Here is a 20672-nt window from a genome sequence, read left to right as displayed (position 1 = left end):
CGCCGTGTCCCACTCTCACGCTGTCTTACCTCCCCCAGGGTTACAAAATGCCCGTCCCCGCTGCCACCATCCCCCAGGCCCGCTAGGAGCCAGCAGAGCCCCTGGCAGGCTGTGCCAGCGCCGGGTGCTGCAGCTGGATCCTGCTGTGCTGCCGTTCCCGGTGTGAACGGCAGAGGCCAGGCCGTGGCCGCGCTCCGAGCGGGCTGGAAGCTGTTCCAGCAGCAGCAGAGTATGCTCAGCCTCTGCCATGGCTCAGCACTCCCTTCTCTTTCACCTCCATCCCACCAGTGTCTGCTGCCCCATCCCCGCTGGTGTCACAGCTGTCACCCCCGCCCAGCCCCCGGGGGACACGGGACACCCTGGGACCATCTGGTTCTTGGTGCTTCACGCGAAGACGGGAGAATTTTTTCCTGTCATGCAAACTGGGAACTCAGGTCTGGTTCTGTGAGGGCAGAGCACGTGGAAAAGCCCCTCCAAGCCTTTCCCACTGGTATCACAGTGTTGGCGGCAACGGTGCCACCCAGCTGTGTGGCAGATGGAGCTTGTCATGTCATTCTCCCCTGCCTGTCCCTGCTGCTCCTCTGCCCCAGCCATCGAGGGGCTGGGAGGTGGGGACCAGCATCCATCACCCACCAGTACGGTGCTCTGCAGCTGCCCTGAGCTTGGTCACCTTTGCAGACACAGGGATGCTCCTGCTCATCCCCGAGTCCACAGCCTGGGGAGCTGGGGGACCCCAATACCTGTCCTCAAAGGCACTGTCATCCTCAGAGCCTGACTGAGCCCCTCTCAGCACACAGACCCCTCCAGACACAGATATTAATGGGAAAATTTGTATTTTTACCCCTTTCAAGCACTGTTTCCTCCTGCTCTCCCACCTTCCCTCCCTCCTCAGCCAGCCTGCAGTGGGAAAGCATTAAGGAATAAAACAATATCAAATGTAATCAAAGGCAGGCTGGTGGGAGTTTGTCTTCTGAAGTTTCCTCTTCTTTTATTGCTTTCCCAAAGAATAAGCATTTGGGAGGACTCTAGAGTGATTTAGTGGAGCAGGAAAGGGCAGGAGGCTGAGAGCTGCCTGCTCCCTTTGATGGTCCAGCCTTGGGGATTTTCTGCCCGGTCAGATGATAAGGCTGGGAAGAGCTTGACTTGATGGGGACCTGCTTCACCCCCCAGCACTGGGGCTGGGGTCAGCAGGAGCTGCTGGGACAGGGCTGGGGCAGAGGATGCTGCTGTGGAGGGGAGGACGGACCGAAGTGGGCGAATTCACAGCAATTCAGAGGAAATGGTGACCTTTGAGAAGCAGTGTTCCTTGCCCACTGCTATTTATCCAGCATGCCCAGTGGCTCCTTCTGCCGAGCCTGACCCTGTGCTGGGCTCAGTGGATCCATGCCTGGCTGAGCAGATGCTGCAGTGTGGTGTTTACCAGCTTTCAGCTTTACAGAGGTTCCCTGCCTGCCACCAGTGCCGAGCCAAGCTGTATCCAGCAGCTGGTCTGGTGTGGGAAACAGAGCTCCATCAGCCCTGGTCTCTCTTGGCTGGGGAAGAGCTGGGGCCAAGGATGCTTCAGCACCTCTCGATGCAGCATCCCAGGGCAGGTGGGGGCTTGGTGGAGAGCAAGGTTGGACTGCCAAAACAGGCGCTTCCCCAGCACACCATCACCAGCACCCACCTCTCTGCTGGTCCCATCTCTCCATAGGCACCCCAGTGCCTGCAGGCACAACACCTCTGCAGACACGCCAACCCTTCAGGCAGCCCTCTCTGTCATCACCCCAAACCCTCTGCCAGCCTCTGGTCCCAAAGTGAACCGTGACATGGGTGGGTTTTCACAGAGTGGGGGACAACCACTGTCTCACTGACCCCCTACCCAGCCATCATCATCAGGATTATTTTTAAATCAGGTTCCCAAAGCTGACAGTACCATTTCCAGGACCTGCTTCCTGCCTTTTGCACTCTCTCATCACCTCCAGAGCCAGTGCAGATGTCACTCAGTGCTCTGGCAGGCACAGGCCATGAGATGTAGGTAGATATAAAATAGATTATTAAATCCTGAGTAAAACCATAATCTGCTGTTAGTGATGCACAGCTCTTGGCAGAGAGATGGGCTTTCCTAAGTTTAAAATAAACCAATTTACCTTCCCATGCACTGCTGGGCTTTTTGTCCAGCCAATCCTCTACCAAGAAATCAATAAAAATAAGTGAAAGTATTTGTGGTTATTTACTGAAATACCTAAAGAAAGTAAATGAAAACCACCCTATTGCTTAGAAAAGTACCCTCAAACCAAATCCCTCTGCTATATAAACATAAACCAAAGCAATGTGGCAGAGCCTGATGATTATTTTATTTTAGGAGCTGTTTGAAACATCAGCCTTGAAAAAACAGCATCTGCGGGGCAGTTTTCTAAAGCCTTCCCTTAATGCAAATATACTTGTCAATTAATGAAAAGGGGTTTGTAATAAACAGCAGTAGATGTCCCACCTTTTTTGGGCTGGGAGTCCTCCCAGCAGCAAAGTCCTCGGGTGATCTCACGGTGTTTAGTGCGAATACGGGAATATTCAATGGGAATGTGCTTTTTGGTGGTTTGCTCCCCAAGGAGAGGGCAGTGGGGGGCTGGGAGTGTCCCCCCAGGCCAGTGCAAGCGGAGAGCAGAGGGGGTTCCTCTCCCTGCATGGTGCCGGCTGTCGGGGCTCAGGTGTCCGGGAGCACCTCGGTGCCTTCGGCGCTGCTTCCTCCACCAGCGCCCGAGGGATCCTGCAAAACCAGAGGGTGGTTGGGCTGGGCCGGGGGCTGCGGGCCATGGGCCCCACCAGCCGCAGTGTCCCTGTCACCGTGGGGCACGCGGGGCAAGCGTGGTTTGCCAGTCATCCCCCCTCCCTCGGGTCCCAGCCTTCCGCTCCAGGAGTCCTCCTCCTCCTCCTCCTGTTCCTCTCCCCCACCCTCCCTCTGCCCCCGGCTTTGCTCTTTTTCCCAAGAGTGCCTGGGAGAAGAGAAACCTGGCTGTAAATTAACCGGGAGGATTTTTCAGTCTGAGATGTGCACTTCTCCCCCTCCCGCTCCCCCCTCCCGCAGCGCTGTTATTTCATCTCTCGGCTGCCAAACTCCCGGGAATTAATCCCGGCCGGCGCTGACAGCGTTTACATTCGGCGCTGCTCAGATAAACCATATCAGCCGGCGCAGATGAAGAGGAGCCGGGCGCGGAAGGAAGGGCTGGCTCCTGCTCAGTGTCAGCCCCACCAGGCTGGGAGAATATTTTCCTGCCTTTTTTTTCTTCTCCCTTCCCCTCTTCTCTCCTCTGAGCAAGGAGCCACCAAAACCACCGCACTGGTGAGGCTGGCCATGCGGTGTGTGTGTGTGTGTGTCACACAGAGAAGCCTGAAGCTCCTGGCTCTTATCTTGGTGCAGATAAAGGAGAGGAAAAAGGGACATGTCCTTCAAGCTGGTGGGAGCCTGCAAGCTCTGTCTCTTGAGGCTTCTCACCCTGTGCCACCCAGCACACACAGGAGCACTTCTCACTACCAGCTCCTGTGGGACGGGGTTTAATAGGTTTTAAAATAGATATATTAATAACTGTAGTGCAGTTTTTGTATGTGCTCTTTTTTAATCCTCCCTTGCAGTCGTATTTCTGCCTGTCCCTCACAGTGACCTCCTGGCTCTCCCCTCTGCTGTCATGGGGGGCCAGCAGGACATGGACACAGGGTGCAGATGTGCCACCTCTGATCCCACATTGGCACCAGGCTGGTAGAGCCATCGTTCCTCCAGCTTGTGGCAGGCACTGGGCAGGGAGCACTGGACCCTGTGGCCAGTGGTGTGGGGTGCAGGGTCTATCCCGGGGCTGGAGTATGAGAGACAGGCTGGGAGCACATCCCTTGCTATGCCTTCCCTATCAAATTCCTCTCTCCCTCCATCTCCCAGCCCATAAAACATCACTGGGCCCACAAAGGTGATTTCTCAGAGCTGGACCTCCACCAGCTCCCTTGGGCAAGGGATCCCTCCCTCCAGGCTAGGACGCTTGGAAACAAGGTTGTTTTAGCACTCCACGGGCACAGGGCAGCCAGAGGGTGTGAGCCCATCACCCTGGTGCCCGGGCCAATTTTCCAGAGGGCTGTGAGCCTCAGCCTGCCACCCTGCCTCCTTTTCCACCAGCACTTGCAGAGCACTGGCATGGCCACAGGGTCCAGGTCACGGCATGATCGTCACAGCCACCCTGACGTGATGGGATCTGGGGGTAAATATTAGTACGAAGCAAAGGGCTGTGTACATATTTTTTCCCTGCAAGGTAATGCTGAAATTCCCGGCTCCTTTTCAACAAGCTGTTGGAAAAACCAGCCCCGTGTCAGCGCCCTCCAGGCCACTGCTGGTCCTGGCTAGTCTCAGCTCAGCATGCAAAGGTCTAAGAGCTTCAGGTCCCCACTGCAGCCTCCCCACTCTGGAGCAGGCCAGTCCTTTTGCCCGTGGTTTCCAGGCCGACGTTTCCCATCTGGAGCACAGCAGCATGCAGGCTTTGCTGACTGTTTTCTTCCGCCTGGAAGTGTATACAGGATGTGGCAGAGACTCCAAGGATGGCTTATTAATCACATGAACAACACCAAGTGGTTTTTCCCCCCCACAAAAAGAAGGCACAGCGGGAGAAGACAGATTGAACCAGGCAGTTATTCCTCTCCCCATGTGGGTTGGCCTCTGGTTTCCTCCTCCATGGCCATGGTTGGTGAAGCTGTAGGGAAAGAAATACGTTCCCCTTGCATGGACACCCCAGTTGCTGTAGCATGAGGACCCCAGCTCAAGTGCCTGCCCATGCAAAATCTACTCCACCATGTGCAGGGCTGGAGAGCATCCCCATTGCCCTCAGCCCAACAGGAGACAAGTCACCATCAGGCTCCCCATGACCCTGGGCAGCCTCCAAGACACCAATCTCTGCTCTCCTCCCTCTCAGAACTCACCGATTCCCCCCTCAGTCTCAGTCCTAAACTGGGATTTCTCCCCTTAAAATTGCTTGTGGCCAGGTGCTGGTGCTTTCTGCCACCCTGGTGGGGTGGGTTTTCCCTTCCCTGAAAGCCTGTTCTGTTCTTGGAGTAAAGAGAAGCATGATAAACAGGATTGCTTGAATTTCTTTTCCAAGCCTTGTGTTCCAGGGAAATAAGGCTTATGGGATCATAGCACGCGTCTGTCTGTCTGTCCATCCATCCGTCCTCTGCCAACAACTTTGGAAAGGTTGGCCAGTGTCAACTGAATTTGACAGAGGTCTCATATACGTCATGGGCCTGTTTTGCAAACGAGGGAGCTGCAAAGACCCATGGGGGGAAACCACAACGTGACCCAACCATGCTGGGATCCATCCCACTGCAACGCGATCCAACCACAGCGAGAGGCACCGGAGGAGCCCCAAGGGACAGAGACATGGAAAATGGGGCTCCTGCTACTCAGGGAGCTGTTTGTTATTTTTACAGGCTGAGAACTATCTCATAGCCCTCAGTGGTTGTGGTCATTGCATCTCGTGGCCATCAGCGCACATTTTGGCCTGGCTGGGCTGGCAAAGGCACAGGAGCAGCTCCTGATCCAGGGAGAGACCCTGGAGGTTTGCACAACGTACCTGGAAGCCAAGTGAAGAGCCCAGAGGAGGAGCAGACCTTCCCCTTCTCACCTGCGCTGGTAAGATGCCTCCAGCCATCTCCCCCACCCTCGCTGCAGAGGACAGGGAAGGACACATCCCCTCCCTTTGCTGCTGCTTTCCAGCCACAAAGCTCCCTCACCATTCCCTCAGAGTTAGCAGGAACCCCCAGACCCGTCTGGCCAAGGGGCAGCCCCCCGACAACCCCCTCACCTTGCAGCCACCCCACCAGAAAGAAACCAAGCAGAGCTGGAGGGGGTTTGATTGATTTATCCACTGAAGATACAAGTTTCAGTTTAATAACACCATTTTGTCCGGTTACAAACATACTAAAAACCTACAAAAAGAAAAACAAGTTACACCCATCGTACACGGAACGGCCAAGTATAAAACCAGCACGGAAGCGCCGAGAAACACGAACAGGAACAGTATCTGCAGCAGGAACAGGAAAGACACGGAGTTACATCAGACCACGCCAGCTCATGTCTGTGGGTCACGCTGGGACTGGTTCAGACATACTAACAATTAGAGACAACTTCAGCTATGGAAAATAATTAGCGCCGCAGCCTGTTGGAGAGGTCAGACCCAGGCGGGTAGTTTTATCCCTCCCTTTCCCTAAGTTGGTCCAAGGTTAGCACATGGGTTTCCCTCCCATCCATCTGTCTGGTTTCACTGGTGCTGGACCCAAGCAGCCCTCGCACCGACATCTCTGCACCAGGGCAGCTTCCCCACGGCAAGGGGCAGGGAAGGCTGAGCTCTGGCACCAGAGTCCAGCCAGACAAAATCTGGTCCCCACTGAAGTCACTGGGCACCCCCCACAGAGTGGGGAGACACTGGGATCCCCTTTACTGGGACAAAGTGGAGCGAAGTGGCAGGGATGCAAGAGGACTCCCGTGGGAGAGCCCGTGGCTCAGCTGCCTCGGGGATTTGTCTCACCACAAGAAAAGATGAGGGTGGTGGCACAAGGTCCCTAAGGGTTGTGGTGTTGCTGGGGTGTCTCTTCAGCTGTTCAGGTGCCTGTGGAGCTAACCCTGCCATGAATGTTGGCCACGGGGAGGGAGTGGATAGGGTGGACAGGATCTATGCCCCATTCCAACCCAACACTTCCTATTCCCTCCAGCGCTCAACTCCCTCTGACCAAACATTGAACTTGGGGTGGGGCGACAAAAGTTGGTTGATATGAGTGGGTGCCCCCAAAGAGAGCTAGGACAAGGTGCTTGGGGGGGAAAACCTGCCCCAGGGACACCAAATCTCCCCTCACTCAGCATCCATCTGCCTCTGGCAGGGGGCACAAAGGTTTTCCCATCCCAATCACAGGTCCAAGCCCAGCCCTGATGACAATGACAATGCCAATGTGCTGGCTGAGCCAGGGGTTGGACAGGGCTGGGGGGACACAGGGATCCTCCCCAGGGCAGGAGAGAGAGCAACATGTGCTGGCATCATGCCCTGAGCCCCAACTTCTTACCTGTGAATTCTGGGGGAAGGACTTTGCAAGTTGGTCCCTACCTGCCACCACCAAGGAGAGCAAAACTGAACCTGAAGTGCCCTGAGCTCAGCCTAAGAGTGCCAGAAGGTGAAACATCAAGCCCCAGAGAGTAAGACCTGAAGGAAAGGAGGGATAAGGGGGTCCCCAGTCAGCTGTGGAGGGTTCAGGGATGGGGGGTGGATGGGGCTGGCAGTAACAGGGAACGACTGTGCCTGTGTGTGTGTGTGTGTGCTGGAGAGCCACGCACAGAGCCAGGACCCAGCCTCCCTTTCTGCTCTTCCACTCGGCATTTATCAGCCCTGTCACTCTGGAATGTTTTGGTTTTTTTTTTCCTTTTTCTGTTCATTTTCATCTCTCCCCAGATGAGAATTTTCCCCGGTTTAAGCAATACCTCCTCTGCTGCGGGCGGCAAAGAGGGGGCGTTCGCTTTATCTCCATCTCCTCCCCCCCGGAGCTTTGCCCTGGCTGCCCTCCTGCTTCATGTTACTTCCTACGAAACTGGTAAAAATAAACATGTTTTTGTTTGCATCTATTGGACTGGCCTGCAATTTGGCTGATGGGGGGAGGGCGCTCCTCGAGGGACAGCAGCTGCACACATCTGGATTTGCTTTAGGAAAACGTTCCTGGAAAAAACCCTCAAGCCCAGCACACACATGCGTGGGCACACGAGGCCGTGGGTCAGGTTTTTTTCCTGGAGATGTAAAAAAAGAAAGGAGAAACCAAGTGGGAGGACCTCCCTGCTGCTCCCCCAAAACCAAGGCACTCGGGTGGGTCAGGTACAAACGTGGGGACTTTCCAGCCACCCCAAAGTGGCTTCCCTGTGGACTGGGAGCCCAGTTTTGGTCGTGGGAAGGGAAGGGCTTGCACTGCAAAAATAAAATTCCCACCTGGACGATATTAACCTTGAAGGTTAATGTGCAAATTTTGTCTGAAGATGAAACATCCCTCTACAGAAACACCCCTGGCCCAGCATCCGCAGAGCACAGGGAGTACATGAACTCATCAAAAACATGTGCTGCTGGCCTCAAGGTTTTGGCAGGAACCAGGGAAGCTGTGCTCGTGAGAGTCCTCTGATGTGCACACACACAAATATAATCTAACAGTCTTGTCCAAGCAATTGCTCTCCAGTCCTGCACTGGAGCAAAGTCAATGCTGAACGGGCTTTTCCCATCCATTCCTGACCTGGGCAGCAGCAGCTGCTTGAAGGATGCCTTCACTGACATGAGGGATGAGCAGTGGCTTTGACACTCTGATGGGAGCCAGAGGCAGCAGCTGCTGGCACCTTCACCAGTGCAGGCTGGCGGGCTGAATTTTGGGGGTGTTGGCTCTAAATGACAGCCCCCTCACGAGCAAAGGCAGCATCACCTGTCACCCCATGCCTTCCTTTTTCAACCCCCTTGACCTCACACCCTGCCATGCCACGGACTGCTGTGCCCTGAGCCATTACTTCCACCCAATGGACACCCACGATGTGCCATCACTCCAGGTGCCATTGCTCCATGAGTTTTACTGTGGGATGTAGGAAGGAAAGAACTGCAAGGCCAGATTGGCTGTAATGACATTATCGAAGCCCTGGAGCTATTCTGGGACTAACTCTGCTCCTGTGGCTCTGCAGGAAGGCAAGGGAACACTGGGGAATGCAGCCAAGAGGTTTAGAGCCTTCTCCAAATCCACTTTGCCCAGAGCTGGGGCACTGGGTGATGGCACAAACTCCTGGCTGCATCCAACAGAGCCCTCCAAGGAGGGGCACATTCACCCAGACACACCTGCCCTGCTGCTCTGAGCAGCAGTCCTGGGGTTGCTCCCCAGCCACAGGCAGTGCTGACACCTTGGCACAAAGGAAAGGGCAGGGCTGGGGTCCGTGTCCCCACGGCAGGGGGATGTCCCCAGGGTGGCCACGGGGATCCCAGTAGGAACCATGGGCTCTCTGCCTATCCAGCTGGCATCCAGGAGAGGAGCTGGTCTCTCTCAGGAAGCTGCCAGCTCTCCAGGACAAGTAGTGGAGTGAGGCCAGAGGAAATCTTGGAAGGGAACCCCCTTCCACTTCAACAGATAACATTGTCCTTAGTGCTAGAGCTCTAAAAATAAGAGACCTTTAGGTCTGGATGACAAGGATTCCAAAGCTTCCCAGCACATCTGACACATCCTCAACCCTTTGCCAATCAGTTCCCAGAAATCCTATAAATCCAACCACTCGTGGGCAGGAGGCAACGGGGCTGCTCCTCCTCCCTTTTCCTGTAACTGCAGGGGAAACTGAGGCACAAACCAAGCAGACTCACCCGGGGGCCCAGCAGGAATTGGTGTTGGAGGCAGGATGAGTGCTGCGAGCCCTGCAACCACTTTTTGGGGGGTGGGGGAGAAGCCTTTGTCAGGCACAGACAGGAGCACTGCCATCCCCGGGCGGGGGACTCAGCTCCTGCATGGGCTGAGTTCTACCAGGCACTTTATTTGAAGGAACCCAGTTTCACCACGAGGGCAGGAATATGTAAATATACAACAAGTTATTTATTAATTTTAACAGAGAAGGGACCTTTCTTCACACCTAGAAATCCCTCCTGCTGTGTCCATACCACCTTTCCCCTCCTGGTCACAGCCCAAACCCCCCTTCTCACCGTGCAGGGCAGAGCTGGACAGACAGACCTACACACACCAGCTCCCAGGGCAATGGCACGACATGTGCCACCCAAGCTCATCCTCAGGGAGCTGAAGGGCAGTGGGTGGACTCACCAGCTCCCTACATATGACACAGGGATCCCACCTACACACCATGCTCCGAGCCACGAGGGGAGGCAGCCCAAAGGCATCCCCCTCCTTCCCCACTCTCTCACGCTGCAGGAGCACATCTCTCCCTCCCCCTCACTCCCTCCAGCCCCAGGAGGGTTTGCAGCAGCCAGCCAAGGAGAGGGACTGTGGGTGATGGGAGAGGTGACAGCTGCAGCCAGCCCAGAGTGCAGGGTGACTGCAGCCAGCCCAGAGTGCAGGGCGATGGGCACCGAGAGCGCTGTGGGCACAGCTGTCAGCTCTGCCACCCTGCCAGGGGACACACAAAGTGCAAAGCAAAGCGTTTTCGGTGCCAGCTGGGCAGCTGGACGTCTCCATAAGCACTGTGCCCCCCAAAGCCGGGCCTAACCCAGGGGCTTTGCATGGAAAATGAGGGTTGTGTTGTTCATCATCGAACGGGGCGGCAGCGCTTGTGCACGGGACTTTGAGATGGCGCAAGTGAGGTGCAGGATTTGGGAGGTGGTGGTGGACAGGCCAGGACAGTAAGATGGAGCCAACAACCAGTGCTCTCCCCTCACCCTCTGCATCCCCTTCCAGCGTCCCCTGCAACTGCTTCACCCCGACCCACCCACACCCTTCGTGGTTCTATAGGTTTTTTTGGCTTATTTCTTTTGTTTTTAAACCCCATGGAGATCAAATTGTGACTTGGCAGCTGACAGAGCTGGCCCTACCAGGCTCCCCAGACTGAGCAAAGATCTTGAGAAGAGACCAGAGTGAAGTCCTGGGGTGAGTGAAGCCCTCCCTGCCCCTCGCCTGGCCCCGCTGGCCGCTCACAGGGTGGCAGTGGGGTACTGAGCCCAGCCCACCTCCTTGTACGCCGCCGTCACGTGGGTGTAGATGAGGGTCTTCATCTTGGTCCAGGCACCGTGAGCCTCTGGGGTGAAGTCGTTGGGATATTCCTCAGCAATGACCTCCAGCAGGACACCAGTGAGTTTCTGGAAGGAGGAGGACAGCAAGGAGTTAATAACTCTGTAGGGAGAAGCTAACAGCACATTTTGCTTTTTCCTAGGGAAAGCCATTGAATCCTCCTGCTGATTTCTGGGAATGAGACCTTCTGTGGGACAGACGGATGTCCTGAAGGTCTGTTGACACTCTTGGGAACAGACAGGGCAGGTAACCAGAGACCAAGGCATGGTGGGGTGCCCCAGTTTGGGCACCTCAGATTACTTAGTCCTGACTATAATGCTTGATTTCTAAAAGAAGGGACATACAGCCACGAACACGCTGGTAGGGCTGCAAGCAGGACACAGGTAGGCAGGATTCCCTGGGCAGGGGAAGGTATTGGATGCTCCAGAGACTGTGTGTGGGAAGGGTGGTCTGCATGGGACAGTGTCACAGCTATATGAGGAGCAACCCCCACATCCAGCCAAGCTCCTCCAGGCAAGGACAGGCAGCACCAGCTCCCCACAGCTCCCTCTCTCCTGCCCTCTTCCTAATTTCTAAAGCACCCCAAAGATTACTTTGGTCCAACCCTTTACCTTAAAGTAGATGGGCTCCACTTTGTGCTTGAGGGCATGGGCTTTGCCCACCAGGGCCAGGACGGAGGAGACCTTTTCGGAGTCATTGAGGTTCTCCACCACAGTGTTGATGGCCCCCATGACCCGCCGGGCGTGCTTACGCAGCTGCAAGCTCCTCTCCATCTCCAGGGGGTCCTCCATGTGCTTGAACTGGCTGAAGTACTGCTTGGCCGAGGGGAAGTTCACAAAAAACCTTCAAGAAAGAATCGACACGAAACACCATCAGGAGGGCAGGAGCAGGCTGAGGGGTTAAAGCAAAGCACGGAGCGGTGGAGCCACCTCCTGCATCTGACACAGCCAGGGCTGGTTTTCCTGCTGAATTCCCCAGAATTCAGCTGCCTGAAAACCAGCAGGTTGGTGCCTTTCTCCCAAACCTTCCCCATCTGCTACATGGGCATCACAGCTGGGTATTCATCTACAAAGCAGAGGCAAGACTGAGTTCTTGATGCCCAGAGATTCCACCCAGGTGCCAGATGCTGTATTCATGCCCACATACATCAAAACATGCCTCAGAGAGCTGCAGATGAGCATGAAAACCTCTCTTTATCTCAGCCAGCCTCTCCCTGCCCCCCTTCCTCAGTCTCACAGCAGCTTCGTGGCCCCATGGGCTTTATTCCTGTATTGCCACCCCAAACAGTTTCCCCCTACTCAGGTTATCCTCAGCTTTCACAGATCAGTCTCCTGCTGCATCTCAGCCCTGAGCTCACATCGTTGCTTATCTGTGCCAGGAGACATTTCCCCCAGCACAAGGACACCCCAAACCAGCCCCTCTGAGGGGGACTGGGGACTCTCTTTTCTACAAGATTAAATCAACCCCACCCAAATGCAGCTGAAAGAAGATAAGGTGTGGTTGCAGCTGATGTGCTCCCCTGGAAGGTGGAGGGCTGGAGGCTGAAAGGGACAAGGTGACAGGGTGCAGGGATGCCAACACCACCCATGCCAGCAGTGCAGCTGGTCGCTCTCGACAGCTGGGGCTGACACTTGAGTCACATTAACCACCCCCTTCCACCCAATTTATGCAAAAGAAAACCACGTCAGTGTTTGCTTCCTGCTTTCACCCAGCTCTCTCCCTCCTACTGGGCTCTCCCTGCCTCCTGGACCAGAGGAGGATGCTCAGAAAGTGGCAGAGGGCTCCCAAGCTGTCCCCCATCATGCCTGGGTCCAGACAGACTCCCTCTCTAGCCCCCTTCCTAAGCACCATCCCAAACCATGTGAACCTGAACCCATCCCACCGCTTTTTCCAACCATCACTACTTCCCTCCAGAACCAGGTGGGATCCTCTTCCCCACTCACCACTCCATGAATAATCGCAATATTGAGTACCAGGCTCCTTACCACTCTGCTATCCTCCTTTTTCCCCCCCTCCCTTCCTTCCCCCGCTCCCTTGGCTTGTGAAAGCTTGGGGGCATTGCCAAGGAAGCAGAGTGAAGCAGTGCCTGGAGTGCACCACCGCTTCTGTTGCTTCCCAAGGCATCTGGGATTCATCAGATGGCCCAAAATAGGTATTGGAGGTGTGAAGAGTGTGTGGTGGAAAGGAGGGGGGGAGGAAGGAAGGTGGAAGGAAGGGGGAGACAAGGTGTTGCTTTTAAAACTCAGAAGGGACCCATGACAAAACTCCCCTTGTTTTTGTGCAGCCTCCTGCCCCTAGCAAAGCTCCTCCTGACACATCTGGTCCCTGCTGGGAGAAATCATTCCCAGGCCTGGCTGTCTCCAGCTCCTGTCACCACAGAGATGCTCAGCCAGGCTCTTTCAGCAGAAGGGGAACAGCAAGGGGGGGACTGACCCCTGCATTACCAGGAATCTCAGCATGTCCCTGCCAAGGGAAGAACCAAAAGGAGCCACTGGGATCACCACCTCCACCTCTCCCCACTTTTGGCCAGATACGCCAGAGGCAAAGATTGATTAAACCCCCAAAAGTCCCCAACCTGGGTGAGACCAGGCCAGTGAAGGATGCAAATATTTGGTTTCCAACCTTTCCCCACTTCACAGACCTCAAGGTGATGCCCCCATGGGAGCTGAGCCCAGCAGCTTTCCCAAGGGACCTGCCATCAGGAAGGCACTGGTGCTGGAGGATGTAAAACCAGCAAACCCTCAGCTCATGTGCTCCATCCTGGGTCTGCTGGCTGTCTTTGGTGGAGAACTGAAACAGAGGAGCCCAAGCCACCTTTCCTTCAAGTTGAAAAGCAAATCCATGGCCGGCCAGACCTGCAGCCACCTCTCCTTGGAGAGGAGCAGGCGCCTGAGGCAAGAACCTCTGGCCTCGGGCAAATGTTTGAGCTGTCGAAGCACGAAGAAGAGGGAGGGAGGCTCAGTCAGGGTTAGTTGTTAATAAACAGAGAAGATTAATTTAACACAAAGGTTAAATATAACTAGAGGAAAGGAAGGGAAAAAAAAAGTAAGAAATAAAATAACTCAAACAATGGCGAGTTAGAAGAGGTGTCAGTTGGGGTTTTTCCATCTACAGAACATTTTGAGAGTTCAAACATCGCAGGCTCTGCAATTTTGTTGGATCATTATGCATGTGTGTGTGTGGTTTGGGCTCTTTTTCTTCATCAGAGTCATTAAAAAGATGATATTTACCATTGCATATCACACAAAATGATGATTGATAGGAACCAGATGCCTGCATACCGATCTCATTAAATTTCTTTTTAAGCGATTCCATTCTGCACCCGCTAATTTGTACTCTGTGAGCTACATCTGGACCCAGTGGACAGGATGTCAGGATTGCTTTTCCTCTCTCTTTTGCCCTTTTAACAACTTTAAGGACACAATCATTCCCAGTAGCAGAGCCAAAGGAAATAATTAAGGTGCAAACCCACTGCAGTTACTGGAAACCTGTTTTCTGTTAGAGAGGAGATGCCACTTCTCCTCCCATCTCCCCCATCTTCCTCCCTCTCCCCAGACCATGAAGAACAAACCCTGCACAGAGGAAATCTCCAAGCCCAGCCACCTCTTTCCCTCCCCAGCTAGACAGAGGATACATGGGTGCTATTCACTCAGTCCCCCCAAGCACCTACACCCTTAATGCTTCACTTACCCTGTTTGTAAACTGAGAGGGGAAAATGCTACTGAGCCCTCAGAGCTGCTGAGAGGCTTCAGCTGAACCCCCAGCCAGCACTTGGAGACTGTTTTTTTCTAGATTTCCATAGAATCATTTAGGTTGGAAGAGGCCTTTAAGATCACCGAGCCCAACTCTCAACCCAGCACTGCCGAGCCCACCACCAAAACACGTCCCCAGGTGCCACAGCCACATATCTTTTAAATCCCTCCAGGGTTGGTGACTCAACCTATCGATGCTTTCATGTTTTCTCTCGCCTCGTCCCTCTACGTGGGAGAAGCTCTAAGGCAGCCTGGAGCCTCTCCCCGTCCCTTTTCAAACCTCTCCCTCTGCTCGGGTGCCTACAAAGCAGCTGATAATGGGTAGGCAGGTGGTGTGTGATGCTGCTATTTATTATGCCGAGGGCTGTCTCACCGCTTCGCCTGCACGTTCCCCCTGCTCCTCCCAGCCACCTGTAGTCTATCATCCATCTTCAGGCTGGGGCAAGGGTGCTCCCAGCGTTTGCAGCTCCCAGCCTAAGGTGAGAAAGGTCTCAGACGTGTCAGTGCCACAGCCCAGCAAGACAGAAAAAGGGGAAGCAAATAGGAGTGAGAACAGGGTGGTGCCTGCTTGCTCCTGTGTCCTCTCTCTGAAAGCTCATAGACAGGTGGAGGTGGTGGTGGGCAACGTCTCCAGCTCTGGCACAGGAGGGCTGGAGGGAAAAGGGCCAAGCCCCCCATCCACACACTGATGCTAAATTCAACTTCTTCTGCGGCTGAGGGAGAAGAGCTGTAGCTGGCCTTCCTCCAGGTGAAGCCCACATCCCGCTGCACAGCCTTGGGAGCAGAATCCAGCACAACACTGAGCTGTGCTCAGAGGCTGTAATGCCCCCCTGCCCAAGGGCAGAGGGACCAGGACACCCCAGGGAGGCTGGGAGTGGACCCAGCAGCAAAGATGTCATCAAATACATTTGGACATGAGCTATCAACCCCCAGGGGCATGTCCTGCTCACTTGTGTGCACAACTCACACCTCCAAGTCCTCATGGCTGCTGTCTTCCCCTACCACTTATGTAGATTCAGCCCAAAGCTTCTTGGCTGCATGGACAAACCTTTAGGGCAGGGGTAAGGACAGCTTTCATCAGTAAATGAATTAATAGCTCCAAAGTGGCTTTCCCACACACCTCTGCCTTCCTACTTCCCTTGCAATCCCTGTTGCTCAGTGCTTTCATGCACAGCATCCTCCTCAGCCCCTCTACATTTGTGTCCCTGTCCCTCTCCACTGCTAAACCATTGTCCCTGCCCACTGGATGCAAGCAACACACCAGGATGGAACACATCAGGCTCCTCTACCCCACCACCAGCACCTCCCCCTGCACCCAGCATCCTTCCTACAGCCCTACGAGGCCCAGCAGGGTCTATGGGTGTCAGGAAATGATGTGAAAACAAGATTCTTGCCTCCCAGGCAAACACACAGTGAGGATGGAGCTTTCTGGAGCTGGGCTGCAAGTCCCTGACCCCCAGGGACTGCAGAGGGGTTTGGAGCTGGAAGAAACCCCCTGGCCAGGTAGAGAGGGGAGTGACAAAACTCACAAGGATGTGGTTTGTGTGCTGGGCCCCACTATCCGTCCAGCAAAACCGGGAACCTGTGTTTTGCCGGTGTCCACCACCACACGTCTACCATCCGATGCTCCCACGGGGATTTCCAGCAGCCCCGGCTCAGCGCTCGCCCCCGGCGCCGTGCTCCAGCAGCATCGCCAGCCAGCCGGCACTCCGCGTTCCCCAGCCGCGCTCAGCGCCTGCCAGCCTGCCGAGGGCTGTCCTGACATTTCCCTGCCTTTAATGAGCCCTGAAACTCCGCAGGCGGGCGCTCGCCCAGCCGCGTCCGGGTGCAGCCCCGCTCCGCTGCTGCTGCAGCCTCATTACCGGAGCGGGCTGGCAGAGCCGAGACTTGGCCCTCGCCGCCTGCTCCGGAGGAGGGATTGTCAGGGCTGGTACCAACGCATCCAGCATGTCCTTAGCCACAGACAGGGAAACCTGTCCGGGGAAACCGCTCGTCCCCCGTGCCTTTGCTTCCCTTGGACAGGGACGTCCTCGCAGCTCTCGGCGGGTCAGGTGGGATCTTTCCACCCCCGTGTGGTTCACAAGCAATGCAAGGGCAGCCCTGGGACAGGGGACACGGGAAAGGCTCTTCTTGGGTCACCCTGAGAGCTGCTGACAGCCTTCAGGCTGTGTCTGGGGCAGGATGTGCCACAGGGATCTCCCCAAGGTGAGGCAGGTGAAAGGGCTGCGATCAGAGAGATGACACAGTCACAGGAAAAGGGGCTGTTTCAAGACTGACCTTATTAAACCCACACTCACCCCTTCAGCACTCATGGAAAGGCTGTTGGGTTGGGAAATGTTCCTCATGCATGTCCTTGTCAGCAGAGCAGTGTCCTGCTGCTTTGTGGCTCTCCCTGTCTCTGGAAAAACATCTCCCCAGCTTGACCACAATGACTTGTGAGCATGGGACAAGCCATGGGACAGGGACATTGCTGCTGGTCCTTTCACTGGGCCCTTTTCAAAGCGAGATATTGCATCTCTCTGAGCTGCTCTGCTCTGAAATGTGCCCTTCAACAGCCAGGAATGGAGCCCTATAGACGCCTCCACAAAACACATGTTGGCTTTGGGGGTAGCTGCAAAATCATTTCTTTAAATGCCATTTTTGCGTGGATTCAACCCATATTTTTTAGATTCAGCTAAAAAAAAAAAAAAGTTTTCTGCATTGCCAGACCCATTACTCAGACTTTTTCCTATTTTAACCTAAAACTTCCAATAATGTCTGGCATCCAAGGACTGCTTTCATATTTCAAAGCTCTTTGCAAACTGTCTGAATCCAGGTGTGTTTGCTCAGGCTAAGCAGACCCAGACTGTCGAAATCCAGGGGCCTGATCCTGCACTGACAAACCTTTTGCTTTCCCTCCTGCACCTCCTGAGGGGGAAAGAGCACGTCAGAAGTGATGGAGAGGGTAACAACGTTGGAAATTCAGAAAGCTGATGGGTCTGGAGTGGAAATGCAGGGAACAGTGACAGAGAAGCCCTGTGGAGGTGGCACAGCCTGTGGTGGCTGTGGCAGGTTGCGTCGCCTGCTCTTGGTGCAGCGTTAACACTTGGTACAGATTTTCCTGGGATCTAATAGAAACTATTCCTGGGTTTTATCCCCCGATGGGATCCATAAAGTTTTGTGGTCCCACATCTGTGACCGTGGTACGTGTGTGTGGGTGTGGGAGCGAGTGTGCGTGTGGTGGTCAGGACAGGCTGCGGTTTTAGCCCTGGAGTCCTGGGCTTAGTCAGGGTCTGCAAAGGACTGAGGGTGCCAATCCCTCACTGGTGCTCCCCCACAGGTGCTCCCAGCCTCTGTGTGCCACGGAGGGCTGAGCCACCTGGGTGTGTGCATCCCCCAGCCCAGTCTCAGAATGTGGGGTTACTGGCAATCAATCATTGGGAGGGAAAAGGGCGACCTTGGGGGGTGATGGCCACGTGCTGGGGGGGCTCCTGCATTGCACAGCGAGGGCTAATGCAGGTGCCACAGGGGCTGAGGGCAGCCCTGCTCCCCTGGCACACTTGGGCTCCCCACTGTGAGCTCTGGAGCAAGGGGGGTTCAAGAAGGACTGATTCCTAAATTACAGATGGGGAAACTGAGGTACAGCAACGAGCCTGGGGACATGGGGAGGCTATGGGCGAGCTGCAGCCAAGGGCTCCCATCTGTGCCAGCCAGCATGCCCACTTGGGAGTGACCCAGCGAGTACACATGGCCCTGGATGAGCAGCTCCAGGCTCCAGCTGCAGCTCCAGAGCCAGCTCCAGCTCCAGCAAGGGTTAAGGCAGCTGTGAGAAGAAGCTGCAGAGGCCCCTGAGCTCCCAGGGAGGAAGATGAGCGAGGCAAGGAGACTGTGCTTCCTCCGGCTGGAGGCTCCCCGCTGAGGAAATTGTCAATTAGCGACATAGTTTTAACCACAGAGCGCAGATTCCCAGGATCCGGTGGCTGCTCAGCCGTATTCCCCATTATTTGTGTTTGTGTCCCCCAGGACCCCAGAGCCCTGTGAGATCAGGGACCCACCATGCTGGGGGCAGGACCCCAGGGGTTTGCTGTGGCTTCAAGCACTAACAGCAGCCACGGGGGATGGGAACACGATGCCCAGCTCTGAGCCTCAGTTTCCCCATTGGCAAAGCGTGGAAGGGCTGGGGGTGGAGGGGTGGGATGCTGGTCGAGGCAGAGGGAGCTGGGCTGGGTTTCTGCAGGATGCCAGCACTGCAGCCCTGCCTTTTGCAGGGGCATTGCTGCCTCCCTGCCTCCACTCTCGGGGCACAGGATCAGACCCCAGATTAATGTCAACTTTTTATGTCCAGAAAAGTAATTCCTTGCCCTAAGCAGCTCTGAAGGGATGGAGAGGGGATGGAGCAGGAAAGCATGGAGAGAGACCCTCTGCCACCAGATACAGTCAACTCCCTGGTCACAACACCAAGAACAGGAGTGCTGACAGATTTACATGCTTTCACTGCTCTGCACGTGGGGGTTGCACCAAATGGGGCACCACAGCCGTGCATCCCCCTCCCCTCTCCCTGACCACACCTGTGCACATCCCTTTCTGCCTCAGTTTCCCCAGCAAGATGGGGAGGAACCCCGGCCCAGCACTGGTGAAGCAGGGAGGCTGACTGGGCAGCGCTCAGCCCCCAGCACGTCGTGTGGGTGCCCACCCAAAATCTGCCGGTCAGATCACCTCCCACCAACCCCCACCAGTGTCTGCCCACTGCCCCCTCCCCAGCCCCGACCTCTGGAGCTGCTGAATCATGTCTTGGGAAGTGGCTGCCGCTGCCCGTGCTCACCCGGCGGCGCTGCCACGCATGACCCACTTCTCCCGGCAGCTGATGCCATCTGGGAAAGGCAGCCGGGAGAGCAGCAGCAGCCGCCGGTGCTCCAGCCCTGGCCAGGGCTGCCCTGCTTTTGCCCGGCACGTGCTTCCCCAGGCAGCTCAGGTGGAGCCTGTCGGAGCTCACGGGGGGAGCGGAGCTCAGGGCAGCAGCACGAAACCCTCGTTGGGGACAGGGTGTGTGACCAGGGGGACAGCTCAGCCACAGTGCACAGGGATGCAGGCAGGTGTGCTGCTCCAACCAGTGCTGCTGGAGAGGACGGCACCGCTTCCAAATTACATCACTGTCCCCGGGGACATGCACTGAAAGTCCAGACCTCACTTACAGCATCCAAGGGAAGCTCTGGCTGAGGGAGCAGGTGGCAGGTTTAGCTGGGATGTGCCAGGGCACGTGCCATGACTAAGGATGTAAAGGCTCCCAAGGAGCTGGGGTTCACCCTAGGAGGCAGCTCTGTCCTGCCCTGTTGTCACAGCAGGGGAAAACCTTCACCTCAGTGCCACAACTATGCCCGGAATAAAAGACCAACCAACTGGACAAAAAACTTCTACTGGGAAAGTTTGAGTCAGGGCCAGAGCTTGGCCACATGGTCCCTGCTGCCACAACTCCATGCCTCTCATGCCCAATGTCATTTTGGAATCTGCAAAGGGGTCTTGGTAGGAAAATCCCATTGCATTGCTGGCAGCAAGCCAGAAGGGAAATCAACTCTGCTTACCAGCATGACCAGGGAGGCTCCACTCCCTGCAGACCCTAGGGGCTTGGGGCGTCAGCTCACAGGCTATTGGAAAACTTTGGAATGATTGTCAGTAAACAGCAAATCCATCCAAGGAGTTCTCCAAGCACCCAGAGTTCCCTACTGCAGAAGTGAAATGGGAAGGACACAACCCAGTCTCCCATTTCCAAATAGGGGTGCCTGGTGTTGGGTCAAGGTGGGAGCCTGACCAAGGACATCCCAGCATGACTGATCCCTGGGATGAATGGTGGGAGCTTTGGCTCTCTGGACAGTATCTTTGCTGTTTAGCAAGAGGTAAATGTAGGCATCTTGTCTGCCCCTCTCCTCATCCTGCCTATCCTCTTTTCCCCTCTTAAATAAGGGAAACAGCCTGCTGGTGCTGCACCCCACTGACACCACAAAGTCACAGAGTCCATGTGACCCTGTGGGATTCCTGCTTGATGCTTTCCTGGGGTACCAGGACATGGTTGCACCTGCAGACAACACAGGAACCCCCACCTGCCTCTGCTCCCCACCTCAAGAGCATCTCCCTTGTTCTGGTTTCAGGTACAGACCTGAGACTCAGAGCTGCCCGTCTGTGCTGCACAGCCCCACGCCATCGGGCGATGCT

The 20672-nt window shown here is 55.4% G+C and overlaps 1 protein-coding gene across 2 annotated transcripts in view; it reads right to left on the bottom strand.

Annotated features, from left to right (window-relative positions):
- Positions 1-2321: 2321 nt before the first annotated feature.
- Positions 2322-20672, bottom strand: part of CYGB (cytoglobin) — a 19570-nt gene continuing 1219 nt past the window's right edge. Inside the window, exons 2-4 of one of the 2 annotated variants that reach the window (XM_018073366.1) lie at positions 11346-11577; positions 10674-10802; positions 2322-2746 (exon numbers count right to left, since the gene is read on the bottom strand). In XM_018073366.1, coding sequence (XP_017928855.1) covers positions 2684-2746; positions 10674-10802; positions 11346-11577 — 424 coding nt within the window. In that variant the 3' untranslated portion in view covers positions 2322-2683. Of the gene's footprint in view, positions 2747-10444; positions 10803-11345; positions 11578-20672 lie in introns of those variants that run through there. The other variant, XM_008927877.4, reaches the window with a different exon arrangement.

The sequence above is a fragment of the Manacus vitellinus genome, unplaced genomic scaffold, assembly GCF_001715985.3.
Source record: "Manacus vitellinus isolate BGI_N305 unplaced genomic scaffold, ASM171598v3 scaffold_24_pilon, whole genome shotgun sequence".
Classification (NCBI taxonomy): domain Eukaryota; kingdom Metazoa; phylum Chordata; class Aves; order Passeriformes; family Pipridae; genus Manacus; species Manacus vitellinus.
Note: the sequence above shows the minus strand (reverse complement) of the source record. Positions and strands in the feature narration are given on the sequence as shown.